Source organism: Papaver somniferum, unplaced genomic scaffold (genome assembly GCF_003573695.1).
Source record: "Papaver somniferum cultivar HN1 unplaced genomic scaffold, ASM357369v1 unplaced-scaffold_99, whole genome shotgun sequence".
In the NCBI taxonomy this organism is placed as follows: Eukaryota; Viridiplantae; Streptophyta; class Magnoliopsida; order Ranunculales; family Papaveraceae; genus Papaver; species Papaver somniferum.
Window position 1 is genome coordinate 1,086,732 of NW_020653081.1, and position 15,318 is coordinate 1,102,049.

A 15,318-nucleotide genomic window follows, 5' to 3' on the forward strand; every position below is an offset into this window, starting at 1 on the left:
GTTTCCTGCACATGGAAATAGAGTAAGGTATGAAGACTGGATTGTTAATGCTGCTTGTACAGTTTGGGAAGTCTGAAAAGAGAGAGGTTATTGTTTCTTCGAGAATCACAAGCCAAATCCAGTGATAACTATTAGAAGATCACAAAATCTGCAGAGTCTAAGGATATAGTTCATCATAAAGTCAGAGATTCTGCAAATAGATACCAAAGATGGAATCCTCTAACTAGCCCTTTCCTTAAACTAAATTGCGATTCATCTTTCAAACTTAATTATTCTTATTGTGGTATTGGCCTGATACTGAGAAATTTTGCAGGTGAATATCGAGGCTCAAGGTGCATTGCAAGACAAGATGTACTAAGTGCAGAGGAAGAAGAATGCTTTGTTGTATTGGATGAGGTTCAATGGACTCTAGAAAGACAAGTGGAGCATATATGTATTGAAGTTGATTCAAGCAACATAGCTAATGCAATAAATGGAAATAATCCATCCCTCTCATGGCAGAATATGAACATTATTATTTAAGTAGTTTTTCAAGTTGGATGTAAACACCATTAGAAAATGTAATGGTCCGGGAGATACGTTGGTCAAGCACGCTAGGGACTCTATAATGTTTGATACATGGTATATCGATCCTCCAGACTTTTTGGTTGGAAAGATTATGGCATACCTTACTGATGTAACAGACTTAATAAAACAAGTAGTGAGCACATGCAATGCACGTCGACAACATTAATTTTTCATTCCATTTGTGAAATGTGGTACCTTCATTTTACTTTTCAATTTAGCCTAATATTAGGTAAAAATGGAAAGAAAAAAAAAGAAAAAAGATTAAAGTATCACTTTTAATGAAATGGAGGTAATCTTTCGTATCGAAACTAAAATTTATAGATTTTTCTAAGTAATTTTATAATATATCAAGTGAAGTATTTGAACATTATATATGCAACATATAAAAAGTACCTAAGCTCTTTCAATTTACCTTTAAATTATAGCAATTTTTTCGGAGAACTATAAATATATTAAAAAGTAAAAATTTGATATGCTTGTTTATACTCGTTGCGTAGGTGATTGAAAGAGCTTTCCAAATGTATAGAATTCACAACAGTCTGACGTACCATTTGGAAGATACGAAGTTTTAAAATATTTATCATTATTTTTACAAAAAGGGTATTTCTATAATTCATATATTATTATTTTTAAGTCCCTATTCTCTTAAGCATTTCAGTCCTTATATATATTTCTTAACCAAACAGTTTCTATTTTGTTTAACATTTTGGTCCTTAATTCGTTTGATTAACCATTTAACATTTGGTGAACCAAAAAAAAAAGTAAGGATTTCAATTAAGCTTGCTTACTTTAAAGAGGGGGAGATATTTTGATTCCCCTTAATCTTTTTTTATAAGTTAAAATACACTAACAAAAGACTAATTTAGAGAGTTAGTAACCCTTACATCACAAAGCCAGTGCTGGTCCTTTGTCGGAGGCCCTGACATTAGATTAAGGTTCCCCTTAATCATTTTAATGTTTATCGTAAAAAAGAAAAAAAAAGTACTTCCTCTGTTCTTTTTTAATAGGCTGGTTTTTATAAATAAATGTTTCAAAAAATAGGCTTGTTTCCTAATTGAGATAGTCAAATGTTATTTTAATTTTTTGGACCATTTTTCTCTTAACTACTTTGATGACAAGTGTCATGTGGACCATTTCACTTTACTCCTTTTGTCGACAAGTACCATGGAAACCATTTCACTTCACTTCTTAAAAACCACTTTTAATGATTTCTCTTAATTTTCTTAAATTTTTCTAAAAACAAAACGAGCATATTAAAAAGCAACCGAGGGAGTATAATCATTTCATGTTTAACTAAAGATTAGCTACAAAAATAGAGTTGAGTAAAAGTTAGTCCACCACCTTCACTGTGACACATTCCACTCACCAACCACTCCTCTCTGCTTCTCTGCCCCTTGGTCTCTTTACAGAGAGTAGTGCTAATCAAAGCCAAATACTAGTTCATGCCTGCACAAAGAGGGTGAGAGATGACTGGTAGTAGCAGTGATTCAAAGGTAGAGATAATTTCTAGGTTAGCTCAATGGAGAATTGAGAGCTTTGGTCCTTGTTCTTATCGACGATCCGATTCTTTCAAACTTGGAATTTGGAACTGGTAATACTTTATCTTCATCTTAATCTTCCAACCAATTTCATCCAATTAAGCCCGAATTCAGTTTTCTCTCTCAGACTGTCTTGATGATGTTAACTTAGGGTTTTCTCTTTTCTTATCATCAAACTTAGGCACATATCAATTGAGAAGAATCGGTATCTATATGTTCGTCTATTTCCTGAACCGTCTCGAGTCTCCAAAGAACAACCACCTCTTGCTAGATTCGTCCTACGAGTCTCAAGTTGTGGTCCTAATAGACGACCTTACATTTCTCCCAGTAAGTTTTGTTATGCTTTCTGGTTGTGTCTGATTATCTAATGAGTATCCGTCAGTACTATGATTTTCGTTTATTTGGAGTGAGTTGATCCGATTCGTGTGGATTTATAACGACATCATCTCATTAGTTCTTGTGCAATTATTAATAATCTGATACATGGTGCACATGATATGTATTCACTTTTATGTAGGTACAGAATAGTGTCAGTTTTTCTTATTACGTAATCCAAACTGAATATACTAGCTTAACATCCAAAACGGCATGAAGCCAAGTTAGTGGTTTAGATCAAAACATAGGAATCTGATTTGTCTTAGCCCGTCTAAAACCTGGCGTCATGCCATTTTGACTGGTTATGCCTGTTAGGTGTGATGATATGTGTACAAGAATGTAAAAGAATAGTCCGCAGTAAAAATTTAAGATTGGTTGTTTTTGAAGAAATAAGATACACCAATTTCTTGCCTGAATGAATAGATAAATTGCCAAACATGCAAAATGATTACAGCTAGAGATCCCTTGCATCAGCGAGCTTGCGTTTTAAACGTTACCTAGTGATAGCTCATTTGATTTACTTAGATAATCGGCAAGCTGAATGTCCAGACTGGTTCAACTGTTTGTGCTATAAATATTGACTATAATATGAATTTCCCTTACTGTTCGTTCCGTCATCCATTTTCTAGTTACTTTTTTGATTGATGGAAATATATGTAGTTAATGATATTTAGGAACCACACCCAAGGTAGACATGATGCTGTAACATCAGTATCATAGTGAAACTCCTCAACCCCGCCTTCGTGGCAGAACCACGTAGATCTTTGTGTCAATGTCTCTAACTCTATAAACTGGGTAAAATATGTGGGAAACTGCCTATTTCATTCCAATAATTCAGCTTGCTCCACTTGAGTGTCATAAAGAGATGGAAGGTCGGGGGCAACTCTTAGAGAAATAGCTCCGCCTGGGCGCTTCAACCGGTGTAATCATTTCAGTTGTGTTTTATATAATCCCATTTTGGGTTTCTTCTGGATCTGGATTCTTACTCACCAGCGGCCTGTTCAACTTATATTCCAATTTTGTGCCTTTTCTTGCTCAGGCCTTCGTTTCAAATTCATTTTTGGGTTATTTTTGACACTCTCTGTCTCATGTTCCTTTGAGTTGTAATATACCTTTGGATGTGGTTCGTAATGCTAATGTTAGTAACAGCAAACACCTGCCCGTCTAGCTCAGTTGGTAGAGCGCAAGGCTCTTAACCTTGTGGTCGTGGGTTCGAGCCCCACGGTGGGCGTTTTTCATGCCAAGAAACGCTGCCCTAGCCTTCTTTCTATGAAGGTAAAGCTCTCACCCGGCACATTTTGGACTTGGGAACGAGAGCCAAAAGTGGCACCTTATGATAGGTAGGGCCGAAAGGAGAAACACTAGCTAACGTAGGACACGTGTAGGACTCCTAAAGTAACTCTCAAAGAAGGGGTTATGGGGAGACACATGTCAATAACCAAACGGGACAAGTGTATGGTGTACCATAAAAGGAGAGGTTCTACTTCTAGGAAGGCAGGATTTTGCTGCTGTGCTAGGGATAGGAGGAGCTTCAGTGTTTAACATTAAATGTATATCCAAAGTTATCTTTACATTTCTGTGTAAATTAGTCTCATTTGCAATTTAAGAAAGTGCCGACCCTTCTACACATAAGCATACTACTGACATTTCTTTACGAGTTTGAGCTTGTAGAACATCTCCGATGCAAGGGATCAAGGTCTTAAAATAACATGACACATAGGATTTAAGAGCTTTTCCACCCAATTTCCATCTCCAATGCAAGGGTCCAGGTCATAAAAAAAAGATGACATGGCTAAGTGGAGGTAAAGGAGAAAGTCTAGATTAGACTTTCTTCATTACCTTGGGTCTTAAGTCCACATCATCTTTTGTCTCTAAAATTAAATAAACAGTGTTAAATAAGACCTTGGGGATTGGAGATAAAATTTAGGTAGAAAGTCTTATCTTTACTTTTGTTTGTCATGTAATTATTGACCCACAACCAAAAGGTGTATATAAGACCTCCACATAGGATGATCTTGATCCCTAGCATTGGAGATGCTCTTGGAGAAAACGGTTGTTCAATATGGCGTCAGAGTAGGCAATCTGAAAAATGTTAAAACTTCTGACTGTTCAATAGCTAGAGCTGGGACTTAATCTTTTGGCCTCTTTTGTATCAGCTCCTCTTATACTATGTTGAACACCTGCATTCTTAGAAGCTCAAATTTTTGGAGGTGACGGATTTATATTCATGACGATATGAGGCTGGAACCATTATCCCCTAATACTCCCTCTCAAAGACTAGCATGGGGTTTCTTACCAACTGTTTCTTAACTGTTGACCTGTCGGGGCACCCTTCTCCTACATCTTCTTGAACAACTTATTTAAGTTATTTTATTTTATTAAAAACCTGAACTTGCAAAAACAATAGAAAATGCTATATTTGTGCTGATACAAGGGATGGCCGTTGTTCTAGTATTATTATTTGTTACATTGCAGTTAATGATATGGAACGTCTGATATTCCATGCTTTTTTAGCAAAGAGTTGTTTAGCTCTAAATGACTAAATCGGACTTTTTATCCCGTATATTTTCTGAAATTAGTAACTCTACCTCAAGATTCTCTTGAACTTGTTGAAGGATTACGATTTCCTGAGACAAATTCAACCCTGCAGTTGTCTGTATTGAATGATTATTTCTGGTGGCATGTACATGCATTCTGAATGCTGTCCTGGTTCAGCTTTTAGAAAAATGGAAGGTCCAGATGATCCAACTTACCCACATACAGTTGCTTTTTGGAAAGCGTTTCTCGCTCAACTCCATTCCCTAACCCTTGCTGATCTCCATAGCCCGTACAGAACAAATGCCTTGTGGTCTGTAGAGGAATTGTCTAAGAAACTTCTTTAAACCAAGTTGTTGGACTTAATTTTAATTGTTGATTGCAAAAATAACAGTATTTTCGTTATACAAATATGGGCATCTGATTATTCTGGATTATTGTTATAAATATTCAATGTTTTCAGCTTTTCCACTAACCGATTCCTGATTGGTGCTTCAGTTCACGAGAGACTGCTCCGGACCAGTGAAGACTTTGTTTGGCCGGTTGATTCCACATTTTTGGGCCGTATAGTCATTGATGTTGAATTTCTGGACCTGAAAATCTGTCAACTTAATGTGAGCTTCATATTTTTATACTTCGACACTCCACCAAATAGTCATGACTCTCCCTTGTTTAAGCTGTTCCAAACTTTCTTCAAATTTCAGGGTGGTGATCCCATTTCGATATGGCCTGGCGATGGAGCAACACAATCTCTTGCAACACAGCGGACACTCTGCTGTCTCTCCCGAATGCTCAATGAGGAAATACTCACCGATGTCACTATTAACACGTCGGGTGGCACACTAAGAGCACACAAGGCAATTCTATCTGCATCTTCTCCAGTATTTCAGAGTATGTTTTTACATGATCTAAAAGAGAAAGAGTCTTCCATGGTTGATATAGAGGACATATCTGTAGAATCTTGTATGGCCTTGCTCAGTTACTTGTACGGTACCATAAAACAAGATGACTTTTGGAGGCACAGATTGGCACTACTTGGAGCTGCACACAAGTATGACATTCTGGACCTTAAAGATGCATGTGAGGAAAGTCTGTTGGAGGATATTAATTCAGGAAATGTCCTTGAGAGGCTTCAAGAGGCCTGGCTGTATCAGCTTGACAAGCTTAAGAAAGGGTGTCTGATGTACTTGTTTGATTTTGGAAAAATATATGATGTGAAAGATGAAATCGATGCTTTCTTCAGGAATGCAGACAGGGAATTGATGGTGGAGTTATTTCATGAATTGCTCACCGTGTGGAAACCAGCATGAACTCTTCTTCTCTTTTGGACTATAAGGAACTTCTTCTATAGATCGTCTATATGTACATAAAAACAGGTATTTGTATTGTTAAGTGTTTGTAATAGTATGTCAAACTTAAAGTCGTTGAAACTCCTATCTACGACATTATGTAATTTACCCATAAGAACAGGTATTTGTAGTTTACTGGTCTTCCATAAAGAATAATATTGCCTCTATCAGTTGTTCCATCTAGATTTCGATGAGGCGTGATATTTCGGTCTGGTCTTTCACAGCATTTGTCAGTTGTTCCGTTAGAATTTCGGTTTTGGCTATCCAGCTTTTATGTGTGAAATTTATATTACTCATTTACACATCATTGCTTCAATAGTCGTATCTTCTTCCATTAATACATGTGTTCCACGTTCTAATTTGGATCCTACAGCCCAGAGGAGATAATGAACTTTCGTTAGCATATACAGAAAACTTCTTCACAAAGTATGTGCCTTTTTACTAAAATAAAAATGAAAGTATCATTTTTCCAGTGTTCCAAAGTCACTGGACGTTGATATCCACTAATTCCATAGGCAACTCATCTTCATTGATTACAGGTACACGTGTCCTAATTTGGATCACCTGAAACCACATTAAATTTTCCCAAATGCTAACACCATGGCAAAGTTTGGTCAATAGTGACCTTCCTGGAACTTTCCAATTTAAAGGCAAACCGGAGAACTCCGCCAGGACCAGTACCACCATCTATTACCTGACAACCCTTCGTAATTATGAGTATACTAAAGGTTAGTATCGTAACTTGAATCATCACCTTGTAGAGAGAGTCTAATCACCAATTTTATTATCAGTCCCGATCTTCCCCTTTACTCTTCTCCTTCGTCTTCACAAAGAGAGATAGAGAGAATTTCCAACTGAAATAGGCTTTTTTCTCAGATCTCTCTTCGAAAATGTCTTCAAGCTTCTCTGGAGATGAAACCGCTCCCTTCTTCGGCTTCCTTGGAGCCGCTGCCGCTCTCGTCTTCTCATGTAGATCTCTCTCTCTCTCTCTTTTTCTTTCTGTAGATTTCTTAGATTGTAGGGTTAAATTGATCTTGATCTTTTTATTGTTGTTGTTGATTTTAGGTATGGGAGCTGCATATGGAACAGCAAAGAGTGGTGTAGGAGTTGCATCTATGGGTGTGATGAGACCTGAACTTGTTATGAAATCTATTGTTCCAGTTGTTATGGCTGGAGTGTTGGGAATCTACGGTTTAATTATCGCTGTCATCATCAGTACTGGTATTAATCCTAAGGCAAAATCATACTACTTGTTTGATGGATATGCTCATTTATCATCTGGTCTTGCTTGTGGTCTTGCTGGTCTTTCTGCTGGTATGGCTATTGGAATTGTTGGTGATGCAGGTGTCAGGTAAATTCACTTTCATCTTCTTATGAATCCATAGTTTCTTCTGAGTCTGTAATTTCTTAAATCAGATTTTGATCAATTTTGCTTAGGTTATGGTGTAGTTTACCTAATTAATTGCCCTATATCTTCTGTGATTGTTGGCCCATTCATCAGTCCAGTTATGGATCTTCAACATAATGCAAACGTTTGTAGTTGTGATTGTGAGCTTAGGAGAAATTTGATTATGGCCATGTGAACAATTAGTTTGTTCTTCATCAGAAAGGAGATTAGAACTAAAACCCCACATGGATTTTTATTATCATGTGCTTGATCTAGGATTTTTATACCTCACATGGATTTCTTGTTTGATATGCAATAAGGATCCTGTTGGAGCGTAGACTTTTCTTTTTAAACTTCTGAACAGAATGTTTTGGTATCGTTGAAGTCTGAGAGAATTCACATCAAGATTTATTTGTTCATGTTTATACATTTTAAAATTTCTATGGGTTGACGAAGGTTAATTTGAATGCTAATATGCTTTGCCTTTGCTGTTGTACGTTGGATCACTGTTACTATCTAGGTTATTTTTCCATGATCTATGATTTTTTTTTTCTGTGTATGTTTTTTACTGGTACTAGAAGATACATTCTTATGTAGTGCAGAACTAATTGGTATTACCATACAACTGAAAGTATTTACTTAGTTTTTATTAACTTTTTCACAATTCTAAAGTGTGCATTGGTAAGCTGTAGGCAAAATTCTCACTAAACTTCTAATGTTGCAATGTTGAAGGTTATGTATTATCAGGAAACATGGAGTTAAACTGCTCATAAAAACACAACTGATCAAATAAGAGTAAAATATTGTTGAGTATAATTTTGGGTGATTTTACTTATAGTTTACTATGTTTCACTATGTGTTGGTTCAGTTAAGAAGTTATGGAGTTTCCTATAAGAACCGCATTTGTGAACTGATCCATTTGACGTGTTCTTTACTTCTTTTAGATAAGGCAGTGTTTTATTACTCGCAATGAATATGGTGAACGATTTTAATCTTCTATTGTATTGGATGAGTTTCTAGGTTTTCTTTCTTGTCATCTGAGTTGTTCGTACATTTGTTACTTTTTGTCTCTCAAGAATCAATGCATCCCACAGTTTTTGAGTATGATCTGGATCTAGAGAAGGATTTGCTCAATTGAAGGCATTAAGACCTTTTCCTCTCTTTTTTTCTTTCTTTTGAAAATTCGGTAATTGGTTATTGTTGTTTGCAGGGCCAACGCACAACAGCCAAAACTATTTGTCGGGATGATCTTGATTCTTATCTTTGCTGAAGCACTCGCCTTGTATGGTCTCATTGTTGGTATTATTCTCTCATCGCGAGCTGGTCAATCTCGAGCAGATTAGAAGATGGCAAAGTGAGGGTTTGGGATTCTGTGCTATAGTTTTCCAATATAACCAGTGACTTGAATTGAAGCCTATATCATGATATTATTATCATTTGCTTTTGATTCGACTTATTTGTAAATGTTTTGGAGTGCGACTTCGTGCACCCCTTTTATCCGGGGATGCACATTTCTCCCCTTGTTATTAGTTATTTTCTTCACTCTCTAGTTATTTGTTGAATTTTATAATCATAAAACTGCATTTGCAAATGGGAGAAAAACTTTTTTTTTTCAAGAAATGGTAAAAACCAAAATACCCATGGTAATACATCGGCCAAGTTAGATCAAGGTGAGACATGCTGAGGTTCCTGATTGACATGCTGTTCCTGATTGAAATGTTCGCCACTAGTAAATTATCAAGGTTCCTGATTGAATTTCTAAGTTCCTGATTGAAATGTTCGCCACTAGTAAATTATCAGATCTAGTGACTAGGTTAAAAGACAGCCTTGAAGTTTACAAACTTTTCCTGTCCGCTTTCAAAATTAGGGCTGTTTGTGAGTCTTTCCTTTTGGGCCCTTTTTAGGCTAAGCACCATGGTAATGCCATTTTGCTTAGCTATAGCTTAATTATAGCCAAGAGATAGGGAAACAAAAAAAAAAGGATTAATCGGGGATATGAAAAGTAATTGAAGGATATTTTACGGTTCAAAACCATGCCGATTACGATGAAAAGTAAAATATCCTTCAACTTTCCATATCCCCCAATTAATTGTTTTAAAAAAAGACATTCAGGGGTTGGGTTTCTTTTTTCTCATAGTTTTATATAGACGAAAACTCATATTTTTTGGTCCATAAAAAGTAGAACAGAAATAGAGATTTTAAGTGTAGGCCTCCCAAAAAATGACATTACGGAAACTCGGTTCCGTGTCTCGTCACTTAGCTTAAGGGTGGATCGGATGTGATCCACTCTTTAGTGAAGAGAAAGGACATTAAAGCCAGGCGAAGCCTCGTAGTACCTCGCTTTAAATAAGCCATAGCTAAGAAAAATAGCGTACCATATTGCTCTTTGGCCTTATGCTTTGGATAAATTCCAATTAAGAACTTAACAGTAAGTTTTGGGTCGCTTAGAGCAACTGCAGTGGTGTGAGTATAACCAAAGACCAAAGAGGGGAAAAAAGACCAAATTTTGAGTTTAGTCTGGTGTGTGACGTTACGGTGGAAAGACTAAATTTGGTCAGACGTACATTATACGTTCGCCTGGTGTGGGGCGTGGACTATACCAACGCCTGGTGTGGGACGGGGACTATACGTTCGCCCGGGTAAGAAAGATTCAAAAAAAAGAAGTAATAAAAAAGAAATAGAAAAAATGGGGCGGAGGTATTAAGCCCGCCCCATGCAATTTGAATTTGTAAAGAATGGGGCGGGGTATAATGCCCGCCCCATACAAAATTAAAAAAAAAAAAGTGGGGCATAGACTTTGCGTACGTCCCATGTGGAGCGTAGACTATACCAACGCCTGATGTGGGGCGTGGACTGATAGACGCATTTATGTGTCTAATTTGTCCCAATTGTTTATATTGTTAGTACTCTATTTTGTACTTATTTGGTTATTTTATGTCTTTGTAGGTGTTTTTGGAGAAATAAGCTTTTGCGGCGAAATTGGCTAAAAAGTGGTTTTTGCGCTCGTGGGAGAAAATTACTATACGGACTCTCACTTTGGATAAGGGGTAACCTAATTACTAAGGGGCACCCCATTTCAGGGCATGTACTAAAGGGACACCGGAACTGGATAGGGGGAGGTCATCTTCAAAGTTTCAAAACTGGATTTTGGCGGGAAAAAAGGCAGCAGCGTCAACAGTTTTGGATCAATGATTTGAGCGACCTAGGAGGCGATTAAATGGGCAAATTTGGTACCCACGGACTCTACAAGACATAAGGGACCTGTTAGAAGCGATTAGACCCATCTAATTGGGCTGGATAAGTCAGAAAATCCACACAAAGTCAAGACAGTGCACACGGTTTCTGTTTAGGGTTTGAGATTAGTTTGAGAGATTTATGGGATATCTTGCGTGGGATATACATCAAAACAGTTGGGTAAAAGTCCTAGAAGATATTTGAGACGAGAGAATAGCTAGAAACAGCCTGTAACGCAACAAGAAGAAGATTATTCTTCAAACAACCCGTAAAGAATAATGGAGATTTCCAAGGGGTTTGATCGAGTTTCAAGGGGATTTAAAGCCTATAAATAGTTGGTTTTATGTCAGAGAAGGGGGATGAAGAGTTAGGGGTCGATTGGGAGGCCAGCAGAGAGGCGCAGGAGGAGTTGCAGGAATTGTACCTGCTGCTGCTGCTGCCATTAACAAACCTTGAAGAACACGAAGAACGACTGCTCAGAGCAGTCTTATTTTCTGCAGCGTCAACAGCAGCAGATGGGTGTCGTGTTTTACTGCAGCTCACTGGTATCGTTTCTTTCTGGACGTTTTGTGGTCACAGAACCACTGTTTTATATTTTTCACTCTTTTAATCATATTTGAGCATCAAGTATGTATTTTGAGAACATGATTATTATGAGTAGCTAAACCCCAATACTGGGATGATGGAGGAAACCATTCTTTATGCATGAGTAATTTTATTTAATTCTTTTATGACTATTTGCACTATTATGAATGGAATTATGATTTTATTGATTATTTGTGATTTTGTCTGATGTATGCTTAATCCATGAGATTCTTGATGCATCATGCTTATGATTTACATATAATACTTACAAAATCTATTTTTGGCAAAGTAAGAGTCGATATTTGTTATCAATATAAGCTTTAATTGTCTAGAATTAATAATTGAATCGCATGAGTATAAGAATTGGTGAAATCCTGAGTCCCGGTATCTCTTGATCCTGTGACAATTTTGTATATATTTTTGTTTAAATCTATTCAAGTCCGAGCATCGAATCCGTATTTACCGCAATCGAATTACTACAACAAAATGGCGCCGCCGACGCGGACTTGTATATAGATTTGTTTTTAGGTTTATTATTTTATTTTATTTTTTTACTATTATTTGTTCCTTTTTACGTTTCTTTTTGTGTCTTTGATTTACAGGTTCGAAGTGGAATACTAAGGACTTGGGAACAAAAAGCTTAAAGCTAAAAGTTAAAAGCTAAAAGAGAAGAAGAAAAAGACATAATTTTTTTTAGGATTTAATTTTTATTATTATTATTTTTTTTGTATATAGCTTTTATTTATTTATTTTTAGAATTTGTAAATAGGCTTTATTTTTCATAATTTTTGTAATTTTGGACTTTTTATTTGGACTTTATTCTGGACTTTGGACATTATTTTTAAAACCCTACGGAAGGGTTATAAATTAAAAAAATTAAATACAAACTGTTTGCAGGGAAGGACGACGATTACTATATCGTCTCGGCCCCTCGGGTTCGCACACGTCATAGGAGTCGTGGCCCGAGTCGACGACAACGGTTCATCGCCCGTCTGGTACGGGAGGTAAGTCCAATCGAAACACCCGCGAATCTCCTGCAAGCGGGTTACTGTCTGCCTTAAGGTGATAATTGTTTGAGGACGAACCGGACTGTCTTTATTTTCCTAGTAAAGGGCAAGGCCTGGCCTAAACAAGATAAGGACTCGGATTTCATCACCGTTTCCTTCTTGCCCGCCTTAGGAAAACGAAACCAAACGCGAACCTAAGCCTAAAATTTTGAATAGAACGAGACCAATAGGGTAACGAGCTTAATAGGAAACTCGTTCGAAAAATATTGGTTGCTCTTTAAGCACATTTCAAAGTTCATGATGGTTTCTGTGAGTTGAATGCGTGACTGCGCCGCCTTGTGATAGCGGTGAGGCCTTGGGTATCAAAGCTCCACTGAGCTTCCCTCGCCTCGATTCAACTTACATTAGCTCGGATTGATTCCAGAGGGGTGTGCTCAAATTGTAACGAATTCCTTTTCGAAGGAATAGAAGCTGGTCTAGAAAACAATCTAAGTGGAGCCATCATGCTTTTTGTTTGCTAGATTCTATAGGTTTGATTTGGTCGAGTCGGACTTGTTTGTGATTGCGTAGAATTCCCCTGCAATTAAGAATGTCGAACTGGTATGATAGAAGCCAATACAATGAATATCGACCTGAATTTGAATATGGACATCATCAGTATTATGACCATAGTGAGAATAGTGACTGGGGACGCCAACCTTTTCAAGGTTATGGTTCATACCATGGTGAGCCCAATTACTATCCGCACGCGCATCAGTCATACGAGCAAGAAGATTATAATACTAGTTCTTCGTCTTTAGAGGATACAATCAAACTTTTGAAAAGTAGTCCTTATTATGATCCTTCAGTTCCTATTCCTTCTCTAGAAGAGACTCTCAGGAATTTAGCTAAGTCATCACGTCAGTTAGCTGAATCGACGTATAAATTAGATGAGGTGAATAATGTAGTTATGGACGAAAGAACTGCAACAACAACTGAATCTGTAGAAGATATCCTCAATAGATTAACTCAAAACTTAGATCCTACACTAAGGGAACTTTCTTTGGAAGAGACCCTTGAGAGGATAGCTGAGTCGACACGTAGACTTGAGTTAGAGACGAATGAAAGTATTGCTCGAAATAACTTGAATTGCCAATATAGTGTATCCAATAATACCCTTGAGAATGAAGATACTTTTTCACATAATCAAGATAACGAGGTTATAATTGGTAACACTACTTATTTAGATAAGGTTCAATCATCTTCGTACTATTATGATGATGAGGATAGTAGTGATGAAGAATCTGAAATGTAGGCATAGTAATCAGGAATCTAGTAATCCAATTGAGCTTTATAGTGATTATATTATTTCTACTTCAAATCCAAATAATTTTTATGATTATTCACCTATTCAAAAGGACGAGGATTTGATTAGGGATACCACCGTTTTAGACGATGTAGTTTTTCCTTTTGATTACGAAGCCGATAGTGGTTTAGAGGAACGGGTTCATTTCGAAAATACTGTTTTAGAGTCTAGCGACTTAGAAACAATAGTCTTGGAAGAAGAAGATAGACCCGTAGAGATGAGTAAAGATGCACTACCTGATAATAACTTAGAAGAATCTCTTGAATATTTTAAGGACTCTAAAGATACGGAAATTCAAGAAAAAATTAGAGGTCTATCTAGAGAAACTGAAAACTCTAAGTTTGGGGGTGATTATCACTTCCCTAGTGCCTTACCTTTAACTCTCAGAAAGTCCCCACACTTAGGACTTGACATCAATGCCTCAACCATTTTACAAGATTACTTTCATACTCGTTTTCCTGAACCTAGTGATGTCCATAAGGAAGTTCAGTTGTTAGAAACCCATCCTCTGGTTGATGAGGTTAGACCAGGATATGATACTAAGATCGACTTTGTTTTCCCACCAAATATTTTTCAAACAATTGTGGGAACGTATAAATTTCAAATGTGTCAATTATTAAGTTCTGAGACTAAACCTAATTACTTTAGGATATTGGAATCGACACATTTTCTTAAGAATGACCACTACTCTCACTGTGGTCAATTATGTAAGTCAAACCTGATTGACTTAGAGGATCCTCAATTATTTAGGTTATTATTTTGTGCTTCTAAGTTCTTATTTAAGTACTTACAGACTCTAGGACCTAATAATTCGGATCTCAATTTTGAGGAGTTGCAGCCTAAAGAAATATATTTAGACCCTTTTATAGAACCTGAACCTGAACCACAATTAGATATAGATATCTTAATCAGGAAACTAGGTAAGGGCATGCTAGTCTTGTACATTTTCTTGGTTCACTGCAGTTTCCTTTTGTCAGCTCTTTTTGGTGTTAAAGACCCACAGTTATTCCGGCTACTGTTATACGGTTCGAGTTGACTAATACTTTTCTTAGTCTGGCTGAAGACTTTAAACTTAGCACTTCTTGGGAGGTAACCCAATCTCATGCAACCAGGTAATATCCTTCCGTAACTCTTTCATTTCAAATGGTAACAGTTTCTCCTTGTTCATGCTTTTAATTTCATCTTTAGAACATTGAGGACAATGTTAGGTTTAAGTTTGGGGGTATGGGAGAAACTTTTTAGTATGAATAAATAAACTCCAGAGCTTAGAAATTTATGCCTATTGAGGATTGCACTAACTAATCTAAGTGGATGGAAGCATTTTGATTGTAGGAGTTTGAGGAACCAATCTGATTAGATGGAAACATCTAAAGAGTCTATTCATAAAAGCACAGAG

General features: G+C 36.8%; 2 protein-coding genes and 1 non-coding gene across 3 annotated transcripts; all 3 read left to right on the forward strand.

The window, feature by feature from the left end:
• Window positions 1-1,873: 1,873 nt before the first annotated feature.
• On the forward strand, window positions 1,874-6,585 carry LOC113346505 (BTB/POZ domain-containing protein At1g21780-like). Its single transcript, XM_026590054.1, has 4 exons — window positions 1,874-2,158; window positions 2,287-2,432; window positions 5,514-5,629; window positions 5,720-6,585. Exons 1-4 carry the CDS (start codon window positions 2,034-2,036, stop codon window positions 6,323-6,325), a joined length of 993 nt encoding a protein of 330 aa, XP_026445839.1. The 5' UTR covers window positions 1,874-2,033; the 3' UTR covers window positions 6,326-6,585.
• TRNAK-CUU lies at window positions 3,639-3,711 on the forward strand. The gene has a single exon. It is a non-coding gene; the product is annotated as a tRNA-Lys (tRNA).
• Window positions 6,586-7,004: 419 nt separating the features above from the next.
• On the forward strand, window positions 7,005-9,362 carry LOC113346507 (V-type proton ATPase 16 kDa proteolipid subunit-like). The gene is made up of 3 exons (XM_026590055.1): window positions 7,005-7,333; window positions 7,430-7,715; window positions 8,962-9,362. The coding sequence occupies exons 1-3, from the start codon at window positions 7,255-7,257 to the stop codon at window positions 9,092-9,094; spliced, it is 498 nt and encodes a 165-aa protein (XP_026445840.1). The 5' UTR covers window positions 7,005-7,254; the 3' UTR covers window positions 9,095-9,362.
• The last annotated feature ends 5,956 nt before the right edge of the window (window positions 9,363-15,318 follow it).

Coding starts and splice junctions, on each gene's coding strand:
- LOC113346505 (XM_026590054.1), top strand. CDS start 2,034: ATGACTGGTAGTAGCAGTGATTCAAAGGTAGAGATAATTTCTAGGTTA. Junction 2,159..2,286: donor AAACTTGGAATTTGGAACTG/GTAATACTTTAT, acceptor CATCAAACTTAG/GCACATATCAATTGAGAAGA. Junction 5,630..5,719: donor TGAAAATCTGTCAACTTAAT/GTGAGCTTCATA, acceptor TTCAAATTTCAG/GGTGGTGATCCCATTTCGAT.
- LOC113346507 (XM_026590055.1), top strand. CDS start 7,255: ATGTCTTCAAGCTTCTCTGGAGATGAAACCGCTCCCTTCTTCGGCTTC. Junction 7,334..7,429: donor TGCCGCTCTCGTCTTCTCAT/GTAGATCTCTCT, acceptor TGTTGATTTTAG/GTATGGGAGCTGCATATGGA. Junction 7,716..8,961: donor GTTGGTGATGCAGGTGTCAG/GTAAATTCACTT, acceptor TGTTGTTTGCAG/GGCCAACGCACAACAGCCAA.